A 24,192-nucleotide genomic window follows, 5' to 3' on the forward strand; every position below is an offset into this window, starting at 1 on the left:
CAACCAACCATGTCATGCGCCGGCTTCTGAGCTACTCCTTCTGTTTGCTGATTGGACCGGCAGAAATCTGTCCGGAGAAAACCTAAGAATATACCGCACACCCAGACTGACTACTGAAGGGAAATTAAAATTGAGCGGAAGTAGTAGGCGGGCGGTGCCAGGCTATGTCATACCCTCATTTACTTCACAATTTTAAGATATCCGTCAATGGAGGTGGTACAGACACTCCCTCCATTTTCTTGCATGGTTTTCAGTGTTACCTTTAAACATTTAGATTTTCCTTGAATCATGAGTACAGCATATAACCTTGAATTCCGCAACCTGTCACCCAGCACATTTAAAAAAAAACGTGCACGTGGCTGAGTGGCCTGAGGAGTCGCACCTGCCATATCTACAGAATATATCTGCTTCTCATGATTTAATGGTAGTAAACACAACACTCTTCCTTTTTTGGTCCAAGGTTTTTCAACAACAGGCAGACACAGACCTCTTCTTCAGTCTTGTACACTGTACATTTCCTCACTTATTGTTTTGAGGTTCGTCTAACTACAGAACCGTAACCGTCAAGTAGGCTATAGTGGAGTTGTTTGCTAATGTTTCGAGGGTGACTGTCCATAAAATCTGATCAAACCACACCCAAATAATTCTAAGGAAGCAGATTAGGTGAGTAATATGAGTCTATGAGTGTTATAATCTATTTTAATATTGCTGGTGGTGTTTTAGTTCTTTGAATTATGCTTATTAATTAGCAGTGTTTATGTTCTTTGCACATTGAATCAATAGCTCATAAAGTCATTTCATAACTTTACTCATCACTTACAAAACAAAAAGTTACATCACTCATTACTTTAATCATTGAGCACATCTCTGTCAAAGGAACTTTTAAACTCCACGCACACCTCCAAAACCACATGTCTGCATATTTTGTGTTTCACATGTTTGGAAAGAAAATTCAGTTGGAGGCATTAACTGACCATAAACAGCTAGCTTAACTTTAGCCCTGTCTTCAAGCAGCTATACAGAATTCCTGTCTTCAGACACTCACCAACACTTTTTTTTAAAAGATAACTTTTTGGCATTTTTCAAGCTTCATTGATAGTTTGGTGAGACAGAGATGAAACGGGGCAGAGAGGGGAATGACATGCAGAGAACGACCATGGGCCAGACTCGACCTGGTCTGCTGCAAAGAGTACTGAGCCTCTACGGGGACGCTCTAACCACTACCCCTCGAGTGCCCCACACCCACTAACTCTTAACCAAACCAGGTGATTCATGGCATGTTATTTGGATGACCTTGGACTTAATGAGTGTGTGTGTTGTACTCCTCTTTAGCTTAGGCTAGCTGCCTCCCCACAATTCCAAGCTAATTCATCTCTGACCAGTGTGTCCACTGAGACCCTCGATCATCAAACTCCTGGTAAGACTACAAAGCTGAATAAAACCCCAAAATGTTGAAGTAATATAGTAATATAATGGGCTTAGTTAGCAACTATATAGAAACTGCATTTTCAATTTACTTGCTACCTTACACTTACATCAACTTAAACTTACGTAATAGTGTAAAATAACCCAGAAAAACTGCTTAAAAGGGACAGAGTGAAATATTATCCTATCCCTTAATTACTGCCCAACCCTGGGAATATTTAATGCTATAAATAGAAATATTCATTTTCAGTTGCATATACAATTTTGCCTGGTAAAGGACATGTAACAGAGTACAAAAAAACCTGCAATCCAAATAGCAGCAGTTTGAGGAAATGATATTGTGTCATGATGTGTTGAGCACATACTCCACCAGGAAATATTAGGTGTTCAGATGTTCTGTTTTACCGTGTGGCTTATTGCTATATTGCTTCTCATTATATTATGCATATAATGTCCGCATTATGTAAGCATGAGACTCTTACATCAATTGAAAAATCACCTGTTGTTTTTTTTCCACTTTGATCTGAGGATGAGTTATCAGCCGGACGGAAGGCTTGAGCAGAGATACAAAACTTATCAAAATCCTCGTTATGTAACATCACTGCATTTTGTGATCTGTGGTGTGCTGTTCTGGATGATGCCTCGACTGAATTTATAAAAATTTCTTCAGTTAAGCAGTCAAGTCTGTTTTTCTGAGGACTCAGAGTCCCAAGGAGGAATATGTACAGCTCTGGAAAAAATCCACTCCAAATGTTCAGACTTCAGTGTCTCTTGTTTTACTCTTAAGAGGCATATGTTTTAGTAGAATGTACATTTTTGTTTTATAAGATAAACTACTGACAACATTTCTACCAAATTCATAATGAGAATATTGTCATGCAGAGCATTTTCATTAAGTAATGTAGAGATAAAGATTACATTTTTTTTTTCCCGGAGCTGTATATAATAATACCTCACTGCTATGTTGTTTACATGTTTGCTCTGAGGCTAGCCTTGTACGAAAGCATTGCAGCGTTGAATATGATGTATTTGTTTTGCGAAGTATCAAGTCAGCAGCCAGATGGACAGATAATTTGTGAGTGAATTTATGCTTTTTCTTGTCCTTTCAGATGTGCTGCTCTGCCAAGATTAGATCTATTTGCGCCAGCTTCCTGTATTTCCTGTGTGCCTGGCTGGTGTACTTAACAATGTGTGTGTGTCTCTGTGTGTGTGTGTGTGTGTGTGTGTGTGTGTGTGTGTGTGTGTGTGTGTGTGTGTGTGTGTGTGTGTGTGTGTGTGTGTGTGTGTGAGTGTGTGTGTGTGTGTGTGTGTGTGTGTGCATACGTGTGTTTCAGGGGTGGGGGTGGGGGGGTTATCGTTCCTCATTGGCTGAAATATTTTCTCTGGCGTCTAGAAAACGTGATCCTGCCTGCAGAGGCACTGCAGTGTGTGCTGCAGCGAGAGGGACCATCGAGAGGAAGAGAGGGAGTGTGTGTGAAAGAGAAAGAGAAAAAGAGAGAAAGAGAGAGAGAGAGAGAGAGGAGGAGGGGGTGGGCAGGCAAAACAAGCCCCATGCATAAGGAGGGAGCCAGAAGCACATAGACGGAGAGGGAGAGTGTGTGAGTGTGCATGTATGTGTGAAAACACTGCGCATGTGTGACTGTGAAGCGCACTGACTGGAGCAGACAGAGGAGAAAGAGGAGCAATGAACGGCAGCTGAGCCAAAAGGAGAGATAACAGCAGAGCAGAGGGATAAAGAGAAGGAGAAGAAGAAGAGATTTACCTGGAGAGCCAGCAGCTAAAGACAAGTGAGAGAGACAAGAGAAGGAAGACACGGCACAGACGCTCAGGTCAGCGCACAGAATAAGCTGCATATATCTGAGAGGGGATGGAGAACGCAAGACCAGAGGGACACGCTCAGCACAGACAGCTCGGAGGACAAAAAGAAGCAGGGGAGGGAGAGTGAAGGACAAAGGTGCCGGAGAGGAGAGGAGGAGAGGAACGAGGGATGTGGAGCACCCTGAGACATGACGCATCCACCTTGTAACAGCCTCCCTCCATCTTACATCTCCTCCATGTTTCCCTCTTGGCCTTTCACCCTGCTGCTAGAATCAAATGGACAGGAGAGAGCATCCTCCGTCTGCTGAGACTTCCGCCGAACAAAGAGAGGGAGACTGAGCGTCTTGGTTTATCTTATCCGCAGAGCAACATCAACGACAGCAATTGGAACCGGAGTGGGGTGGCAAGAAGAAAAAAAGACTGGAACGAAACAAGTGCGTATAGGCAGACAGGTGAGGATGAGAAAAACGGCTTTGCGGGTCTGAAATGATACTGAGGTGTGTGTGTGTCTTCGTATACCTGTGTGTTCTGTATGTTTTGGATGTGTGAGGTGTGGCTATAGCCTGTGTTGGTTTCATACTCACGCTTTTTTTAAACCTTCCTGGCTCTCTTTGTCGGGGAATCGAATTGACAGAGGTGGCCTTTTGCTTCGTTACGTTAAGCATGGGATTTACACGGTTGTTGCATCATAGCCGTCCATTTTGCAGACACACACACACACACACACACACACACACACACACACACACACACACACACACACACACACACACACACACACACACACAGAAGGATGAATGCATGAATGGAGACACACACAGATGCACAGGGCATACACCTGCACGCCCACCTTTTTGCACCGAACACAAACATAGACTGGAATCTGTGAATAGGCTGTGATGATGTGTGAGTTTTGGGATGGATGATATCTTCAGGGGCGACATGTCTCCAGCGGTTATGACATTTCCCAGACCTCTGTACAGCAGACAGAGGAAGAGGGGGGGGGGGGGATAGGGACAGGGCAGGAACGGCTTGTTCTGTCGCTGTCAGCAACACTGAGGCATCTCCATATTGGCCATACATTGGCGCTGCAGTGAGAGTGCTGCTGGGTACACACCATGCTGCGATTGCATAACTGCTGCTCCCGCACAAGCAACCCCTCCCACATTTGAGGCAGCACGCTAGAGCCGCTCCATCTCACACGGCCCAAATATTTTGGCATAATGGCACACACACACACAAGTCCCTCCTGACTCCCAGCTCAGACGACATCAACAGTGCCGTCCACCTTAAAGCATGTGCTGAGAGAGGCTCCTTAAAAACATCCTAATCAATAAAGTCGCTATCTCTAGTGAAAACCTGGACATTTGCTGAACCTTCTTCCCCCATAAATCTTCCATGAGGTCCGTGTCAGGCAGAGCGATCCTGCTAATGGCTGTTATTTTTCTGCCTGTGTGCAGCTCTGCAAGAGCTACGAGAACAAAGAGTACTTGGCTGTAATGAATTGCAAAGCAAAATGGCCGATGTCTGCCATGAATTAAAAACAACACCTCTCCACACATGCTCAGTAAGCACTTTCTGCAGCACAAACATATATCATACAGTGGCCTTTGGAATGTAAAGGTGATAATCAAAGCCAAATAGTAATCGGATTTAAATCATGTGAAAACCTATTTAAATCTCTTAGTTTGATATCAACTTACTGTGTGTTGTATGTGAGGAGAATCCATCCCTTTAATTCAGAAAATAAATATGAGTAAAAACCCATTGAGAAATGAAAAAAAAAGTCAAACAGAAACACAACATAAAAACAAGCAATACACAGAATTCCATCCGCCATTTACACACAAGCACACTCAATATGCTTTTTGCAATTCCCCCTGTATTCAAATCCTTCCCCATCTAATTGAATATGTAAGCGCAGTGTTTTCCAGTGAGAAGCTGCAGCCAGCAAACATACAGTAAATCTGGGGATTTGTCCTCAGATCACACTAAGGTCATATTATATGTTATGCAATACAAAACACGACATAATATCCCACACAGGTCCGAAGGAGAGGGACGTGGAGAGGAATGTTTTTTTTTGCCGAAGCATGAATGTGGATACATATCTTAACATTGCTGGAATACCTGACATAGTGCTGATAGGTGGTGTAGGGGCACAAAGACCCAGGCTGTCTGTTCTGTCCAAATTGTTCAGACAGACAGAAAGACACACAGCAATATGGAAATATAGATAGGTATATAGACAGACAGACAGACATTCAGACAGACATTCAGATAGATAGTTGGATGGATGGATGGATGGATAGATAGATAGACACATTCATTGAAAGCAAAGAGAGAGAGAGAGGTAGGGAGGCAGGCTGATGCAGGGCCTGATGACTCATTCAGAACATGGTGCCCTTCCTCTGATCTCAGATCTGCACAGGTGGAATCTATCCAGTGTGATCATGAGAATCTGACGTGTTTATATATATGTGTGTGTGTGTGTGTGTGTGTGTGTGTGTGTGTGTGTGTGTGTGTGTGTGTGTGTGTGTGTGTGTGAAATAGACGAAGGAACATGGTGGGAGTCTGAGATGATGATAGGAATGTTCTTTCGTGTGCAGCTGTGTGTGTGTGTGTGTGTTTTGCACACACTCACACACACACACACACTCACTCACTCACTCACTCACTCACTCACTCACTCACTCACTCACTCACTCAGGTGAGTGTTTGTGACACACACACACTCACTCACTCACTCAGGTGAGTGTTTGTGTCGGTTTAACCAGTCAGAGATAAATCATGCGGGACTGATAGCAAACACTTTCAAAAATATACCTTTCAGTGTCTCGTGTCTGTCTGTTATCTGTGTGTCTGCGTTTCTCCTGGAATGTACAGGGTGGTGCTGTGTACGTGATAGGGAGTCGTCTGATGGTGAGAATGTTCTGGTGTGTGTGTGTGTGTGTGTTCATGCTCAGTGCGTGTAATGGTATAAGGAATTTGCTGCTGCTGAGACACACTCCTCTGACATCTCTGTGGTCAGCTCTCCTCTTCCTCCTCGCAATGACGGGGTCAAATGCCTGCCATGATTTCATTAGTGTTATAATTCATCTGCAGGGACAGGGCCCAGAGCTATTGACACAAACACACAAACGCTTCCAATGTCAAGACTGTGGGAGAGCTGCAGCACTGTGTTAACATGGTGGTGTGGTCGGAGGATGAGCTCCTTACATAACCAGACAGGGCTCTGTTGATTAGGATGAGTCTGCGCCAATGCTGGCCCATCAGAAGACAGCCTGCATCAGTTATCAGCCCTTTTCATAGCACTGTCACCAAATTAGAGGGTAATTTTAGCTGCTTCATCTCCCCAAGGCTCAAAGGCTCCTCATGAAGCCTGCTTGCTTTTATCAATTCGACCCCTGCTGCCACAATCAGGCAGACATGTTTTCACATGCTGTTTTTAGCCACAAACTGTGTCACAGACACAGATATCTGCGAGAAAGTGGGGCTCGTGGTTATATGAGTTTCTAACAAAAGCAACAATATCGCTGTTTGAGAGTTTGTGAGGATCTGATTATGATGTATCGGTGGATAGTCATATTTAATGTTTTTTTTTATACAAAATAAACAGATATTTCAAACATTCGATTCAAATTGCTTATACTCTGCGATGATGTCATAACAAAATCGTTTCTAAACCTTCCGTATCATTTCTATGCTGCCATTCTTTATTATTTATTTCAAACAATACATATATCTGCAAAAAGGTAATATCAGCATATCGGCCTAGCTCTATTTCAAACCATTGCAAAGTTTAAATTCAAAAAGTCACACTTTTGCACATATATAGCCATTTTTAGAGGTGGAAAGCATCAATATATAATATAGTTTACTATGCCACCAGACCAACAACTTGTTTGAGCTGATATTTATTTATTTCAGGTACTGATATCATAACGTAGACATTTTTTTATGTTTTACTTTGATGATCTTAAAATGACAAAAAATACCTTTTTTTTTTATATATTTCAGCTTGATAGGCCTAAATACTGTAGCAGTCAATGACTTTAATAATTGTTTTTCTTAATTTACGATTCCAAGGGATTCATACTAAAAAATAACTGCCAGATTTTTTACAGTTGTTCTTCTTGGTGTTAATGCCTGTACCTGAAAGGCCATTATATAAACATTTTGAATGATGATTGTGTTAGACATTCCCTTCATGAACATGTATCACCATCTCATAAATAAATCCCCATCAAGATGTTTAAATGAAAAAAATATTTTCCTTCAAACGCTGAGCCGTATCAAACATAATGCAGACTGCATTTGCAAGAGGATGAAAAAGAAACAGCAGCTATTTTTGGGACAAGTGTTGCAGCACTGCAGTGCTGGAGGAACACATTTGGTGAGATTGTGAGCGATGATGACTATCAGCTCTGTGAGTCTGAGTGCAGGGAGCTATGTGTGCTATGTCAACAGATTCATGGAGAAAAGGATAAAGGGGTAAACAAACGTCTGCCTGCCCAACACGGCTCACTGCGTCACGTGAAAGCAATGGGCTTAAGCACTTCCGCCTGTTAGGTGCATCTCTCTCTCTCTCTCTCTCTCTTTCATTCGGGGTGAACCTTCAGCATAGGATGGGGGCAGGAAACCACCAAGAGGTGCATGTCTAAACAAACCATATATAGAAGCCAGGACCAGAGCTGTGCACCCTCTCCTCTTTCTCTTTATTTCTCTTATTCACCATGTAGGTCACCTCCTGCAGTAGCTACTCAGTTTTTTCGTCTCTAGTGAATCATCTCTGTCGACAGCAGAGCACAGAGTGAAAGATGTGTCATCCTCCCTCCTCTGCTGTTTGGCTGCTATTGTTTTGGTTGAACTAGAGATTTATTTTTTATCCATACACTTTTTCATTAACCCACACAGTATGACACAAACCCTTCAATGCGAATTTTTAAACCGTTCCCACGCACGTTAGTGTCTAACTGACGCAATTCACAAGTTTACAGAGCGCTGAGTGCAAGCAGGAAGTATGACAAGAGCAGGGCCTAAAAATGTTTCACAACCACCTGCTCACCAGATACCGTGGCAGGGCTTGTCTTTAAATCAATGAGTTATATTTATCTTATGCAGTTTCCAGCAATGATTACCATTAACCATTATGGTTACCATATAACTGATTTTCAACATGTTATGACTTTTAAGGATCTTTAAATGTGGTTGTTAACCATTCACAGAGATTTGCACACACATGTTTGTATTATCTTGAAAAGATTCACATCAAGAGATATCAACTTAAAATAAGAAGAGTAAGAGGAAAGCCCACCAGAAAAAAGCGCAACACTTATAATCTTCACTTTACTGAATTCAAAGAAATGCTTGGCAAATAAATATATTTTTGTGCTGGAATACAGCCCCACCATTACATAACATAACATAACCATAAATTATTTATTTAACAATGCCAAACATTTGGCAGCCCATACTTCAGAAGAACAGGTGTGCTCTGTTTATAATTCTCGCGCCTTTGTTCATGACATATCAAAACAATCTTTCGACTTTGTAACACACCAAATGTGTTTAGTCAAAAGAAAGGCGTGCTCTCGGTGCTGCGCCCCGGAGCGTGTGGCGACATGATAATTATCTCTCTCTCAGACTCACACCTGGGCCAAGGCCAAGATGCAAAAAGGAAATGGAACAATACATTTTTTTCTTCACCTCAGTGAGTCATCACAGCGGCCTCCATTGTAAGATAAATACAGATAAACTGGTCTTCATAGGTCAACTTGAAAGCTGATCAATTCCAAGGTTTAAAGGAATTCTGATCAATCAAATGCAGTAGTTCATCATTTTGAAGGAGTATCTTAGAGTCTTTCCAAAAAGGCATGTTTGATGAAAACCTATATGATTAAAATTTGTTGTATATTTTTGTGAAAGGCTGACCAACCGTGTATTCCATTCACTTTACATATTACGTTTCATTCAAATGAATAAAATCTTTTTTATCAGAGCAGAAATTCATGTGTTTTATACATCTCTTTTCTGTGTCCATAGGTAGATCGACCAAAGGAATCCCATGTACGAGTTCTGAAATCTGAGCCAGTGAAAAAGGGAGACAAGCACAGAAGCGTCCATCAGACTGTTATCACATGTTCTGCTCAGTTGGGAGGCCTGTCTTAGAGTAAAAAAAAAGAAAAAAAAAAGACTTTCACCTCTGAGGAATTCAGGATCCTTGGAGCTTGAAGGGAGTCATTCCAACAGCCACACACACACACTTTAAAGACCTCCCTGTTTCTTATCAACAAGCCACTTTGAGGGTCACACAGGGTTACGTGACCACACTGGACTAAGAGCAGAGAGAGAGAGAGAGAGAGAGAGAGAGACTGGAGGTTATTCTTTCTCACACACTTGAGTCGATGTGCAACACAACCGCAGCCAAACACAGGAAGTTAAACGTGGGGTAAGCAGGAAACACATGCAAGGGCTGGTTTGAGATGGCAAGAGTTTTCTTTGGCAGGCCACAGGATATAGTTTAAGACAATACCTCTTGGACCTTTCGAAACTGCCCGAATTAAACTCCCCCCACACACACAGACTCTGTGAATTACACCAACCTTTACTGTATGTATATATATGAGCAACTGTGTTCATATGAGATTATTTATTGGTGTTATCACTGAGTGAGAACATGTCTTTGTGCTAGACTTCTAACTGTCCTTGTATGTGAATATATATATAAATACGTTTCTGAAAATAGCTATCAGAGACAGCACAGTATCATCAGCATAAGTGAGTAAAAACCACAAAGAAAAGCTACCTTTAAGTAGTCAACACTGGTCACATACTGTAATTTGCACGGTTGAATCATCTCTACATATCAGCAGCAACCGAATAAGAGCTGCATATTGTGGTACTCTGGCTGAACTCCTCTATCTCTATTCCCCTCATAAAGACTCAGGCTGTCATCTGCACACGCTAGAGAGGGAATCACTGAGGGAAACATGGAGGCAACCATCCGTCCCCATGTCCCCTCCAATGGCTGACTTCTGAGGAAGAGCCAAATTTGTTTTCTCCCCTTGCCCAGAAACCAGGCATTGGTGTGTCCAGCACTGAGTAGAGCTAGAGCCACAGCCCCCCTCCCCCACCCCCTCTCTCATCCACCTCAGAAACAAAAACGTGCGAATGTCCTGCCTCAGGCGTCAGCCCGTCACCATCCCCATGGACACTGTCAAGATCATCCAGTCGGAGAAGTTCCCCAGAGACTGCCCTGTGCCTGTCACCCAGCCGCGCTATGCCCCGCCCCCCAGAGTGGCGTGGGACGGCGGGGGCGAAGGCGAGATCATCGTCAACCAGGCCTGCAGCGACCTGACCCTGGACATGGTGGTGGTGTCTCCCCGGCCATTGGTGCCCTCGCCGGTCCCTGTGGTGCGCCGGGAGCAGCAGAGCTACCTGGCGCAGCGCAAAACCAGTGCCAACGAAATCTGCTACCACCAGTTCCACTACAAGATGGAGGACGTCATCGTCAACCAGTACGTGCTGCGCTCCTCCTCCACCTCCTCGTCCACTTCCTCGTCCTCCTCGTCGGGCCCCGTCATGCCCTGCGAGCCCCTGGACTGCCCCACCTGCGGTCACACCTACAACTTCACCGGCAAGCGGCCCCGCATCCTCTCCTGCCTGCACTCGGTGTGTGAGGAGTGCCTGCAGATCCTCTACGAGTCCTGTCCCAAGTACAAGTTCATCTCGTGCCCCACGTGCCGGCGCGAGACAGTGCTGTTCACTGACTATGGCCTGGCTGCACTGGCCATCAACACCAGCATCCTGAGCCGCTTGCCCTCGGACCCCAACGGGCCCGTGCAGTGGGGCGGGGAGGCCGACCGCAGCTGCTACCAGACTGTGCGCCAATACTGCCAGTCGGCCTGCACCTGCCAGATCGCCAACCCCTTGTCCTCCTGTGGCATCATGTAGACAAGGGGAGGACACTGCAGGCATGACGTTGGCCCCTCCCCCTCCCCCACTACTCTGTTCGTCTATAAGCTCTACCCTTCCTGCCAATCTCCTCTCTCTCTCTCTCGCACACACACACACACACACACACACACACACACACACACACACACACACACACACACACACACACACACACACACACACACACACACACACACAAACACACAAACACACAAACAACACAATCAAACATTCAGTAAATAAATCCTTCCACAGATGTTATCTCTATATATTTAATAGCACAGATGGATGCTGTGTGGGACTAATGGATGCTGCTGGTTCAATAAATAGTAAATAAATGTATTTTATGTATGGACTGGAATCCTATTCACCCTCTCTCGTTTGGTTGGACGTGTTTGTCATTGACATCTCTTTACATGGGAATGCCAGGGGAGGTCTATCCCCCCAACCTAGGTGAATAAAGATAAAAAATAAATGAAAAAAGTAACCATGTGTGGCCTGCACTTATCTGTCAAGCTGAAGAGAGGATACAGCTAAAAAATGTATTTTCTTTTCTCATTTAGAATAGTGTACTTGATGCCTTTATGTTTTGGCTTTATTATTGACATAGATTTTAAGTTGGTCGTTAATGGATTCATCAATGCATTTGAGTATATTGTGGCATTTTGTTAAGGGGTTTCTGCAGCAAAAAAGTTTTTTCAAGCATGTTTTTATGCTTTGCTAATTAAGTTCATTTTCAGGTTCAAAGTCAGGGATGCTTTTCATGTTGTTGTTTTTTGCACAAACCTATTATATCCATTATTGCATCCATGCATACTCTAACACAGAAACAATTAAATTATTAATTGATTAGTCAGTCAGCTTTAAACACAAACTCATCATATCATTACACATTTTGATTCTTGATTAATTCTTTATGTCATTTATCAAGTAAAAATAATCAAATATTCACTTGAACCAGTTCCTCCAATGTGAATATTGGCTGCTTTTATTTAATTGACATTTGGTAATATCTGAGTTTTGAACTGTTATAATGTAATAATCAGTAGTTGCTGCCCCCATTAAGACATATTTGTCAGAAATATTATCATATTCAACACATGAAGAAGGTTTCTAGGAAGCCTAAAGGGTGCAGCCATTTCAGGTTGTGTAGACATATAGTACAGCATTTGTGTATTTGCTGGTTATGAATGTGGCTATGTTTTTTCTTATATTGCAAAAAAATTGCTTAAACAACATAAATGGGAATTTCAGAGGGATTGTTATATTTACAATTGACAATAATAGTGTGATTCACTGTATAGTGCACTGCACACAATTACTCTTTGCCAATTTTCAGCTTTGACGGGGTAAACATGACAAATACATTTCATTCCTATCACAGTTTTATATACAAACAGTATAAAAAGCAGAGGTGAGTAATAAATAAACATAGTAGATTGCTACATCACTTTGGCTCAGTAGGGTCAGTTTGAAAGCAGTGAATGTGCTTAGACTTTTAAATAAACATTCCTCCTCCTCAGAACTGAAATTAAAATGTCAAAAACAACACGACAGCCACTCTATGATCCATTTACACAGGCAGAGTTTTCCTCCTCCTCCTCCTGAACAGCTGGGTCAACCGTCGGCGGGCTGACATTCTCTCAGATGGCTGCGTCTGTTGGCTGAATTGTAAAAAAAAATAAAATAAAAAATCATTAAACCTAGCTGAAGCAAGCCATCGAAATAATATGTAAGCAGTATATAAGCTCAGTCATAGCACAGAAGAACAGACTGAAGGAGAACTCCCACCAAAGGCTCAGCATCTACTGTGCATCAGCTCTGGATGACTGCGTTAGGGTGGCTGGCTGCCATGTTGGAGCAGCACACACACTTCCTCAGTGCATCATGCACCATATGAGATTAATAATACTGCCCCCTTAGATGTTATGAATCAAATGCCTCACCTCTTAGTATCTCTCACAGCAGACGCATCTCTTCCCAAAGACCCAATTTTTAACTTCCAGTTCCTGTCAATTTTATTTGTCTCTTCTTTTACCGATTCCTGAAAAAGCAGAATTAAAAATAAAAAAAGCCTGAAAGTCACTAACACAAAATACAAATGATATAATGTGTGCATTCTTCCGCAGCTATTTTAATTGTTTATTACTTACAGTAGGTATCGATAATGTGTTGTGTTTGAGTGTGTTCTACCTGCTGTTCATGGTCTTCCTCTTCCTTCTCCAGCAGGTCATCTTTGCTCAGATGCTGCCCTCTGCAGTTTGTATTCACCCGTCCTGCACCAACACACACACACACACACACACACACACACACACACACACACACACACACACACACACACACACACACACACACACACACACACACACATCATTATAATACAGCTACAACACTAATTTCTTTCCATTTGGCATCCTATTTCCAAAGAAGTAAATGTTAAATGAATAAACATATATATATATATATACTATATATACTATCTATGACAAACACACATTACCAGCAAAGGTGAAAGTGGGGGGAAAAAAGTAGACTGTGTCTCACTTAAATGCAGTTTTGCAAGATTTGTGTCTGAGGCCGATCTCTGCCAAAAATGTGTGCGAGGATCGTATTTCCCCCGGCGGCCGTCTCGGGGACTTTGCTCTGCCGTTTCAAGACTTAGACAAGAAGAAGAGAGGTCCTCCTCCTCCTCCTCCTCCTCCTCCTCCTCCACAGCACCACCGTCAGTATCGGAAGCTTTAGACTCATTTCGACAGGTGTCGAGAGCCTGAAAGAGAGCCAAGTGATGGGACAGACAATGTTGTCATGGTTTTAATTTAAAAAGAACCCTCGGGGTGCGTGAAGAAGACATCTATTCATCAGCTGCTCGACAAGCTCACGTCATGTCTTTGGACCCAGCGCAGCGTTAAGAAAACTGTGACAGCCACTTAATTACCTTGCAAAAAAAAGCAACATGCACATGAACATCTTCACCTGGCCCACCTCCATGTCTGGTTGATGCTCCCCCAGGGCATCTGTCTCCATCTGTAATGCTTGGATGTGCATCTGTTGTCTGGCAAAGTCCTCTAACATTTGGCACACGTGCTCCAGGTAGCTGAGCCCAGGACTCAGGCCTTTCGTCTCTGCCTCGCCAAGGTTCTGCTAAAGGTCATAAAGCGAGAAAACGTGTTTGTAGGATGGAATACAAATGCAATGTACACACGTTTAGTTAAGCACTCTTACGGTGAACACTGTTAACATCATACATGCTGAAGATCAGCCTGTTTACATTTTGATGATGCTCAATTTAGAATTTAGCTCAAAGCACTGCACAGAGCCGTTAGCATGGCTGTAGACTTCAAGACCTTTTGATCAATATAATTGTGCTGTAACTATACCTTATTTTAATTGTAAATATATCCATGTTTTTAAACTAATAGCTCTGTCTACAAAATGTCAAGAAACAGTGATCCATCACAGTCCAAGTTGTCTTTAGATTTGTCTGACCATAAGTCCAAATAGGATCAAATATTTAAAAGAAAATACATTGATTTCTCACATTCAAGACAAATATTCCTAAATGAATCGTCTGTTAGTTAACTAACTTCATTCAGCACTTACTACAATTATAAAGTAATATAAACAAAATGCATCAAAATAATATCAAAACTATACTGATAATAGATAATGCATGAGAATTTGCTATATTTATAATATTAGGATGTGGATGTGTGCTATTAGATAATTCCTGAGGTTATACAACTCTAAAAGGGAAAGGGAAACACTCAACCTGTTTAATCAGAATATCCAGATGTGTCTGACGAACTGATTGCTTCTCAGTTTTCATTGATGCATGTTGGCAGTGAGTTTTGGAACAGGATAGTTAAAGTATAATTACGTGGGATTTAAAAGAGTATATAAGTGAGCAATTATATCTGCTTGGCATCTTGTGGCTTCTCAGTGTTGCATTCCTCAAAGCCTTTTAATCTTGGTTGTTGTACAAAGAAATGAACACACCTGCTCGAGGACTAAAGTAAACATTGAATTAAGTTAATTGAATACAACCAGTATAATTCAACGTTTTTTCTTTAAATAGTTTTAATTTTTTTCACACTAAGTCCATAAACCCATGGACATTTTTTTTTTAAGATATTTTTTTTTTTAATGCTTTATTGATAGTGTAGAGACAGAGTTGAAATGGGGCAGAGAGGGGAGTGACATGCAGAGAACGACCGCGGGCTGGAATCGAACCCGGGTCCGCTGCTGGCCGAGGCCCATGGGGGGGGACGCCCTACCAACTGAGCTAAGGGCGCCCCTACCCATGGACATTTTAAAGGGAGACATTTTTTCTTTCACATTATTGGTCAAAAAGTTGCTAATAATGTCTCACATTGGTCCAAAACCACATTGACTGCTCAACCCCCTTCCCCCACATGTCTCCATCCCTTCCCCTCGTGCCTCTGGGCTCAAAGTCACCTGGGCAGACTGGTTTGTGATCCCTTGGCACCACAGACAGACTTGTGACAGGCTGCAAATATGAAAGCCATCCTGTATGAGTAATGACCTGCCTGTGCTACTTTCAATGTTGCAACCCTTTAACTATGCTAAAGGTGCATTGCTACATTGTTGGCTTTATTTCAGGCTTTTCTACTACATTTACAAGCCTTCCAATATGCAAGACCATACACGTTACTGTGAAACTTCTTTCATTCTGCGACTGAGTATCGAACAAGCACAAACATTGATCCAGACTCAGTATAAAAGTGTAAGTATCTGTAAATTATTTGAGTTTCGACATACAGTATAGTATAGACTATATCTCACCTGAGATATTGTTTGAGACGGCTGCTCACACATCAAAGACAGCGGCCGTCTGCATATCGTTTCTGACATGGGCCTCGTGGGCACCGATAGGTTGACCGATCTCCTTAAGTCAAAGCCTTCTGCCCTATGACCTTTCACGATCTCTGACGAGTATCTTTTGGGAAAGAAAGACCCTTGTGGTTTTCTCCTGAGCACCACATTCCCTGCTGTGAGGGGTTCCGGGTTGTCCTTCAAACGTTTGGATTCAGTCCTTTGCAGGGCTTTCTCCACTTTAAGGTGTAAGGCGGCAGAGCCCTCCTGAGCTCTGCTGGCCCGGAGGCCGGGGGAGGGAGACGAGGAGGTTGAGAAAGGCGCAGGAGAGCAGAGGAGAGGGGACTGTGGTTGCGTGGTAGATGCTGGACTGAGTCTTTGGCCTCCTCTTTCTGGTGCAAATGTCGCCGAGAGAGAGCAAGGGGGAGTGGTGGGATAAGACGTGTCAGAGCTGGCCGTCTCGACTCCAGAGTCCACCGATTCAGAGCGCAGGTTTGAGCCCATGTCAGAGGAGTCCGATGGAGAGCCATTGTTGTTGGTGGGACGTTCTGAGTCCGGATTGGGGCCTCCTCCCTCAGTCATCCAAGCCTCGAGAAGGTTTCCAAAGCTCCTGTATAGATTCATCTCCAAAGTTTTTTTCGCCCCTCCGTCCCTAACACAACCTCTGCTCCTAAACTGCAACAGTAAAAAAGAAACAACAAGAGACCCAGGTTAGACTACAGCAGCACACCCAGTCATTAACCGAGGTGAACTGGCGACGTAGAATTCAAAACATCCCCTCTGATCCGCCTCTGGTCTTTCACCCCGCCCTCTTCCCAGCATCTGTCCTGTCAGAGCGCGGAGCCTGCGTGTTCATACCTGCTCCCTCCTGCCTGCTAAATACAGGGGGGAAGCACTGAGTCACCTCCTCCAGTGTTGTTGGAAATGTTGGATTTGTCTGCACACCTGTAAGAAATCAAAAGACGTAACAAGAAACAAGCCATGACACAGTGTCATGGATTTATCTCGGGACACTGTGTATTTACACACAGTATACAGGATAAAAGAATGACAGACTATCTCATTTGTAGTGGGTTTTTCATAAAAAGAGGTGCCGTTATGAGAGTTCAGAACAAAGGAATACTGTCTCAGAACTGCCCTTAAAAAGTTTCCTACAAGGTGAGATGGAAACAAAAGTTTACGCGAAGGGGTAACACAATATGTTGAAATTCCTTAGTAGACATAGAGTGCAATGGTATGTGTGTGTGAGAAGAGAAACTGTACGGAGGCGCTGAAACAGTAAACGCTGTTTCGTCATTTCAGCAAACCCAAGATTTATCTGAGGGTGTAGGAATGTGGAGAATGGACACTCCTGTCTGCTGATTGGATCTACATTCCCCAGGTGAACAGTGTCCGCATCAGATCAAATACACACCGGCTCGCTCACAATCCTGGTTACATAAAAAAAGTGAGAAGTTATTTTGAGACTGAGCAGTAGGCCTACAGTCACCTCTGTTGGTATGGTAACTGTGACAGAGGGACTCTACAGAAAGTATATACAGTATATATATTTACTAACCTAATCTGTTCATTTTAAGGTTCAGAAATGATCAAGTATTTCTTGACACACATTGCACACGTGTCCAGATCAGAGCCATTCAAGCTTCAATAGAGGATAATGGGGTCACGTCGTCTGTGTTTGGGGGGATAGATCTAGTGTGAGTTTGTGTATATTCAACAATTAATTACCAAATAAACACGGACAACACACACATTTAGAATGATATACCTGCAAGTGGAGATAGCTTTTAAAAACACTATTTAGACCTTTATAAAGGGAGGTGCAATCAACAGTTAACAGTTAACCAAATAATACAATCATTGTTTTGATAAATGCCTCCTTACAGGTAGAACATAACTTGTATTTGTTTGTTTGCTTGTTTGTTTTTTAACCTTTTTTTTAGACATATTTATCTATTTATTCGTATTTTTTTTATTAATTTATATTTTATTCTATTTATTTTTTATCATAATTTCTAAGATAAGAAAAAAGCGCATGGCACTTACATAATGTCTTGTGGTCACTGAAATCATTTCTCCTCTTCATACTATAGCCAGACAAGCTGCAGGATGTCGCTAGGGGACGACATTGAGTCTTTCTCAAGATTTAGGCCTTTACCGTATATTAAATAGTCACTTAATAAAATACGACACTACCCCTCTCCTTTCATAACACGATATTCTCATCAGAATAATACAATTGAGGATTGTACTGGTATTGTATTTTAAGCGAGGTCTATTCATGGTTATCCCTCATATGTTCTAACGTATCCAAATGTTTCAATATCGTCTTTCGTGTATTTAAAAAAAATTGTATATCGAAATCTACATAATACTTTTGGAAACAGTTCACGGAGGTTGCAGAGGTGTAGTGTCTGTCAGACGATACTAAGCTTAGAACAGGCATGCATTGTCTGCTGCATTTGACAGAGAAGTGATCAAAACAGGGCCAGCAATGCGAAAGACTGACAGTGGAACAGTAACTCAAATTGTGTCTAATAGAGCAAACAATAGCGTGTCTGTTAAGGTTTAAAGTTTCGGGGCACGAGCTCGCAGTGTGTGCGTCTCTCTCTCTCTCTCTCTCTCTCTCTCTCTCTCTCTCTCTCTCTCTCTCTCTCTCTTTAGCAACCAGCAAACAGCGCGGTCAGGGAGGAAGTGACCTGTGTCAGCCTCACACACTGGAACAATATGGAGAAGTACGCCCATAAATTCAGCAAAATGCTGACACAAGACCCACATTACATACCGGGGTGAGTAGCCTACATGCGTTGGCCTAATAGCCCGAGAGAGTGGTAAGAAATAACAAAATTCTTATAATTCTGAAGATCAAACAAGACACTGTATGACTGCGAACGGCACTTGGAATATTTATCATAAATAAATAAATCATAGTGTAAAGAGATACGAACATGAAAAATACATTTCAATAACATTTGGTAAATATAATTATCATGTGTAATGTGTTATGTATTAATATTAGGACTATTTGATAAATATTTTCTTGTCAGAGTAGTGCTATTTTTGCAGCATTATTTTCTGGTATGACAGGCCTATTTATAAGTATTGCATAAGAGAGTTTGGTGTTTTTGTTAATTTGTACACCAAAATCAACACAGACTTAGAGGATATGTAGGTAAGCATGGTAATAGTGAAGGTTTTGCCCATTACTGATTCATCCAATCAGCAATAAGTAAAAGTGAGTGTTTCTCCCATGTTACTCTGTTTAAGTGAACTGTATGATAGCATATCTCATTGCTGTAGGCTACTGCAGCTACTGAGCATGGACATATAAAGAAGCTACTGAGGCCGTCTAGATGCTAGATGTCTGTGTTTACCCCAGACTCCCTGTTGTTTTTAGGTATGCAGGCTATTGCCCACAGCTGAAGTACAATGTGGGGAGGTATTATGGCCTGGTCACAGCTGAGCTGCTGACCAGTGCTGAGGTGAGACACTCCAATCGTCTGGTACTCCACACAGGTCACGTCCCCGCCCAGGAGTCCCAAGGTGGTCTGACATTGAGAAGCATCAATGGCAGTGACTTGAAGAAGATGATACCAGGATACACAGGTATAGGTATAACACTAAAAGGGAAGGTGGGGGGCAACAAAGTAACTGAACACCTCATGGGAAATTAGTTTGTATAGAGAACACTAAAGCAAAGTTAGGTAACACTTGAATGCAAAAGCTGTTCATCTCATTGTGATGTTGAATAATAACTACATTTCCAATCAACAGTTATGACTCAATTCTGGCAAAAAGCCTTTAAATATATGAGTTTTCAATGCACAACATGATTCAACGAGAGCATGGAAATAATCTGGGTCCTTGTTAAATGATTGAGTATAAACGACCAGTTAAGTGTTGAAAATCAAGGTAACATACACAAATCAGGCACAGTTGTAGCAGTGCTTGCAGGGGTGATTTTAAAGGGTTACAGTCCTTTCCCCCCCTATATTAGTGTTTAAATAACTTTCTTGAACTTTACTGAAATATTTGGCACACACAGACACACTATTTTATAGCTTTATTAAAGGATCATGCAAATAATAAAATTAAATAAAAAAAAAAACATATGTTGCGCATTCTTCTTGTGATGCCTAGCCCTACAATTTGCTCTCTGTATAATCAACAGACCTCACTTTAAAGTTAACAGCAGAGGAACTTTGGGCCAAATATATAGTTCTGTTCTTTCTGATACTTTGAGCAACACATAGCAAACTGTTCACCACCAGTGTAGGCCTGCTGGGGTGAACGCAAAGACAGACATCGGAGATAGACGTCAGCAAATAAAACCTAAACTATGACTATACGCCACTAAAAATGTGGGTGAACCGATCATTGAATGTTGCATGTTGCTGTTTCAGGTTTCATTCCGAAAAGTCAAAACTACTTTGCCTGTAGCTACTCTGAAACCTGCAATAAAGCGCTGTCTGAGTTTTACTAGGAGGGGTGTTTGAAGATCCAACGGCAATCAACAGACCTGTCAGCTGTCGTCAACTACACCAACAAACAGTTTGATGTAACCTCTCTCTTTCACTCTGTTGCCAACACACACACACACACACACACACACACACACACACACACACACACACACACACACACACACACACACACACACACACACACACACACACTCACACACACACACACACACACACACACACACACACACACACACACACACACACACACACACACACATGTTGACATGACGCCTCTGAATAGGTTCCCTCTTGTTTAATTATCCATGGTGGAACTCCAGTGTCAGTTAACTGTAATGTAATCCACCCTGCAAAGAGACTGAGGCAGAACTGGTCCTGAAGGACTAAACACAGATTCACTAATCATCTCTCTGAGGTTCACATATATTTACATTTTTAGATAATTACTTTAAAAGAAATTACCAGCAGTATAATCATTTCTTTAGGGGACACATTTGCATTCACTTGCACTAAGCTACTGATGTCATTTTTACTGGAATTTATTAACATTAAGCATGTGTTTATTGGTATTATATATTTACATAATACAAAACAAGTACTTTATCTCAGGTACAATAAAGAGAACATTTGCAATTTATTTCCCCAGTAAAAGGCCTTAAAGGTGCAGTGTGTAGTTAAGGTGTAATTTGGCATAATCTAATGGTGAAAATTCTATGTTGAAACACTGTCTACCTCTAGCCTGGTCCTACCAGACCATCATACTTCATTTCATTCGTACAGAAGGTCTGGAATTGCTCAATTGACAAATGTACCCTGCGTTTCAAATCACATACTCTTTCATATTACTACACTACATACTAAAACACAGAAGAGTTTTAGGGCCACAGGAGAGAAAAGAAAATCAGATAAGGAAGATTTGTTTTTCATTATGTCGAGAAATGCCAAGAATAAAGACGAATACTCAAAAATGCTATTGGAGTTAGTGGGGCAACTATGTATGTTCAGCATACTACAATTGACATGCATGTTTTGGGACATCCTAAATCTTTTTCTGGCATACTAAATAGTAGAGAAGTATGGGGATTGGAACGCAGGGGTAAACTCACTTGAAGGGGGGTGTCTGTAGAAGTTTAAAACTATTGGATTTTCCCAGTGCCACTTTGGATCTGCCAACCAATCGCATAACGTTTAGTCGTTGTGACGTATGTCATGCGCCGGCTTCTGCAACTGAAACTGGTGCACGTCATTGTTCTCAGCCACTCCCTCTGTTCGCTGATTGGAACTGACTACTGAAAGGAAATGAAATGCCAGGCTAGTCTACCCCTCCCATTCATATAATTTACAGAAGCTACAGTGGCCTTCAAGGAAAGGAAGCTAGAAGATGTATTTAGTTATTTTCTCTATAGATATTCTTCTTCTTCTTCCAACCGGTGCATTTCCGGCAAACACCCACTATATATAAAAATGTGTATGGCTGTTAAGTTTGTCCGTTCTGTGCTACCATAGAAACATGGTGGTGCAACATGGCGGCCTCTGTGGAGGCCATGTTATGTAGATATAAAAATCTCATAATAAGGTAATAAAAGAAACAACACCTTTTATCTTCAAACAATGATTCACTATCTAAACATATTTATGAATATTATTTTCCATTTCTACAAAGTTTGTTGTGAGAAATGCCAGTTCCCGTTACACACTGTGCCTTTAAACCTGCGATAAAAACAAAAAATTGGCCTCTAGCTGTGAATGCAACATACTGTATATAGGAAAAGCTTGTTAGAAAGCAGTTGACTTATTTCATATCTACCAGATATTGAGGAAAATAAGCATTCAGTTGGAAAAAAAATTCACTCTGCGTTTAGCTCTTGTTTTGATCTCCACTCACTCCTGAAGGACAGATGTGGCTCATTAGCTATTAAATCCTAGCTCTGTCTGCTGTTTGTTGCTAAGCAGGTAGCATACAGTACGTTTTGAAAGCCTTTGCCGTAAACTAAAATAATTAACTGAAAGATGTTGAGAGGCTCCGGAGAGCCAAAGAACTGCTGTTGGGATGATAAATCTCTGTGGGCTCATCACCACAAGCAATCTCTTTGCAATACAAGTAGATATGTGCTCCATTGTTATTATGAAAATATTGGTTATATAGCAGCTTTAAGCTTTGAGTAATCTTTTGGCCATTACAGCAGAAACATTCCTGAAATATTACAGACTTGAAAAGTTGATATGGCTATGCATTTTCCTGAGCAACTATCAACACATCCGTCAAGCACAGGACGATGATCTCCCAATTAGTCACGTTTCTGGAAACCAGACAAATATTAAATAATATTCACTTACTTTAGACATTTACTTTACTCACTAGGTATTGTTTACTTTGTCTTTCTGTTGCTGGTCAGGTAACACATAGAAACCTGCATTTGTAGCCTGAATGTCAATTTGCTTTGCCGGAAATGCTAAGAGAAAGCTGTGAAGAACAGCAGAAATGGCTCATATTTGTTATGTTTGTTCATCACTTTGAATGATCCTTTTCATGTGACACATATTGTTATTTAATTTAATAGAAACAATATTGATACTGGCTTTTAGACTTTTTTTTCTTTCTGCCACATAATTCATAAAATACTCCCCAGCTCACTGATTTACAGGTTTTACAGGGCATGTGCCAAAATCTCGCTTCCTGATGGGAAAAGGTTATCCCATCGCTACTAACCAGGCACTGATCGATTTTGGGAGGCAGTACCGGAGTGATCCCACGTCCCAGAACTTCCCAGGGAGTAAGGACTGCACCACAGCTCCCATGCCAACCATCTATCCATCAAACAGGGGTGTGGTGCCGTTATTCACAGGGGACATCCCAGGTCTGTGATAGTGTTAGCAACACATTTGACATTACAAAGCCTCGCGAGTGACTCAAGTGAATGTCTAACTCTACACCTCCCCACAGGATATCAGTTCATGTACGGGCATACCTTCGGTCATCTTTCCCAGAATGCACTGGAAAAGAGTGGCATCAAGAAGACCTTTAAGACAAAGGCATACAAATGTCACACACTTCAATGAAAAGATTGTGACTGGCTAGATGAACTTGTGACATGAGTGAAATCTAAGAACTTGTCCGAAAGCCCTTACATTTCCATGATAACAATGTGTGCTGGATTGTAGAAATATCTGGCACATGAATAAACGTGTACTATAATGACAAGAAAAAAGTCAATATGGAAAGCCTTTATTGACAGACTTTTGATTGTCACTGGGCGATAAGCATTCAAAGATTGAGAACATTTTTCGAATAATTTCACAGACTTCACATTATTGCACCATATTAATAAAAAAATCTCACAGAACACATTTTCTGTTCTTTTCTCCCCCTCATCTATCCACCAATCTATCAAAATATACCTGACACACGTTTAAATACCTGAAACAGCCACAAGATGGCTTGGATTTGTGCAACTGCACAAACTTCACTGGAAGACCAACACCAAACAATTCCACACAAATCTCGGTGCTGGAAAATGTCCAAAACCTAACAGCTATAAAAAATTAACAGGAAGTTAAGAGTAGTAAGCTGTGCAGCATCCACTGTTGGCTTGTTAACTCATGCATCTACAGTAAATCCATGCTGGGTATTTGCTCAAGAAGGCAAGTTACTGGAAATAAAACATCACTG

The 24,192-nt window shown here is 41.8% G+C and overlaps 3 protein-coding genes across 4 annotated transcripts; 2 read left to right on the plus strand and 1 right to left on the minus strand.

Annotated features, from left to right (window-relative positions):
* Positions 1–10,234: 10,234 nt before the first annotated feature.
* On the plus strand, positions 10,235–11,461 carry rnf208 (ring finger protein 208). The gene has a single exon (XM_080046369.1). The coding sequence runs from the start codon at positions 10,417–10,419 to the stop codon at positions 11,197–11,199; it is 783 nt and encodes a 260-aa protein (XP_079902495.1). The 5' UTR covers positions 10,235–10,416; the 3' UTR covers positions 11,200–11,461.
* Positions 11,462–11,624: 163 nt separating this feature from the next.
* Positions 11,625–16,776, minus strand: LOC307264843 (uncharacterized protein). 2 transcript variants are annotated; one of them, XM_080046368.1, is made up of 6 exons: positions 16,009–16,776; positions 14,188–14,343; positions 13,750–13,972; positions 13,396–13,478; positions 13,149–13,246; positions 11,625–12,866 (listed from the first exon to the last, which is right to left on the minus strand). In XM_080046368.1, the coding sequence occupies exons 1-6, from the start codon at positions 16,660–16,662 to the stop codon at positions 12,776–12,778; spliced, it is 1,305 nt and encodes a 434-aa protein (XP_079902494.1). In that variant the 5' UTR covers positions 16,663–16,776; the 3' UTR covers positions 11,625–12,775. The 2 variants fall into 2 exon arrangements, with proteins under 2 accessions (XP_079902494.1, XP_079902493.1); XM_080046367.1 differs by having other exon boundaries at positions 11,683–12,866; positions 14,188–14,346.
* A 1,989-nt stretch (positions 16,777–18,765) lies between these two features.
* On the plus strand, positions 18,766–23,582 carry cimip2b (ciliary microtubule inner protein 2B; the record flags this gene model as incomplete). Its single annotated transcript, XM_080046620.1, has 5 exons — positions 18,766–18,827; positions 19,436–19,644; positions 20,442–20,516; positions 23,168–23,380; positions 23,467–23,582. The coding sequence occupies 5 exons, from the start codon at positions 18,766–18,768 to the stop codon at positions 23,580–23,582; spliced, it is 675 nt and encodes a 224-aa protein (XP_079902746.1).
* Between the last annotated feature and the right edge of the window lie 610 nt (positions 23,583–24,192).

This window comes from Ammodytes marinus, assembly GCF_949987685.1.
Source record: "Ammodytes marinus genome assembly, chromosome: 18".
Classification (NCBI taxonomy): domain Eukaryota; kingdom Metazoa; phylum Chordata; class Actinopteri; order Uranoscopiformes; family Ammodytidae; genus Ammodytes; species Ammodytes marinus.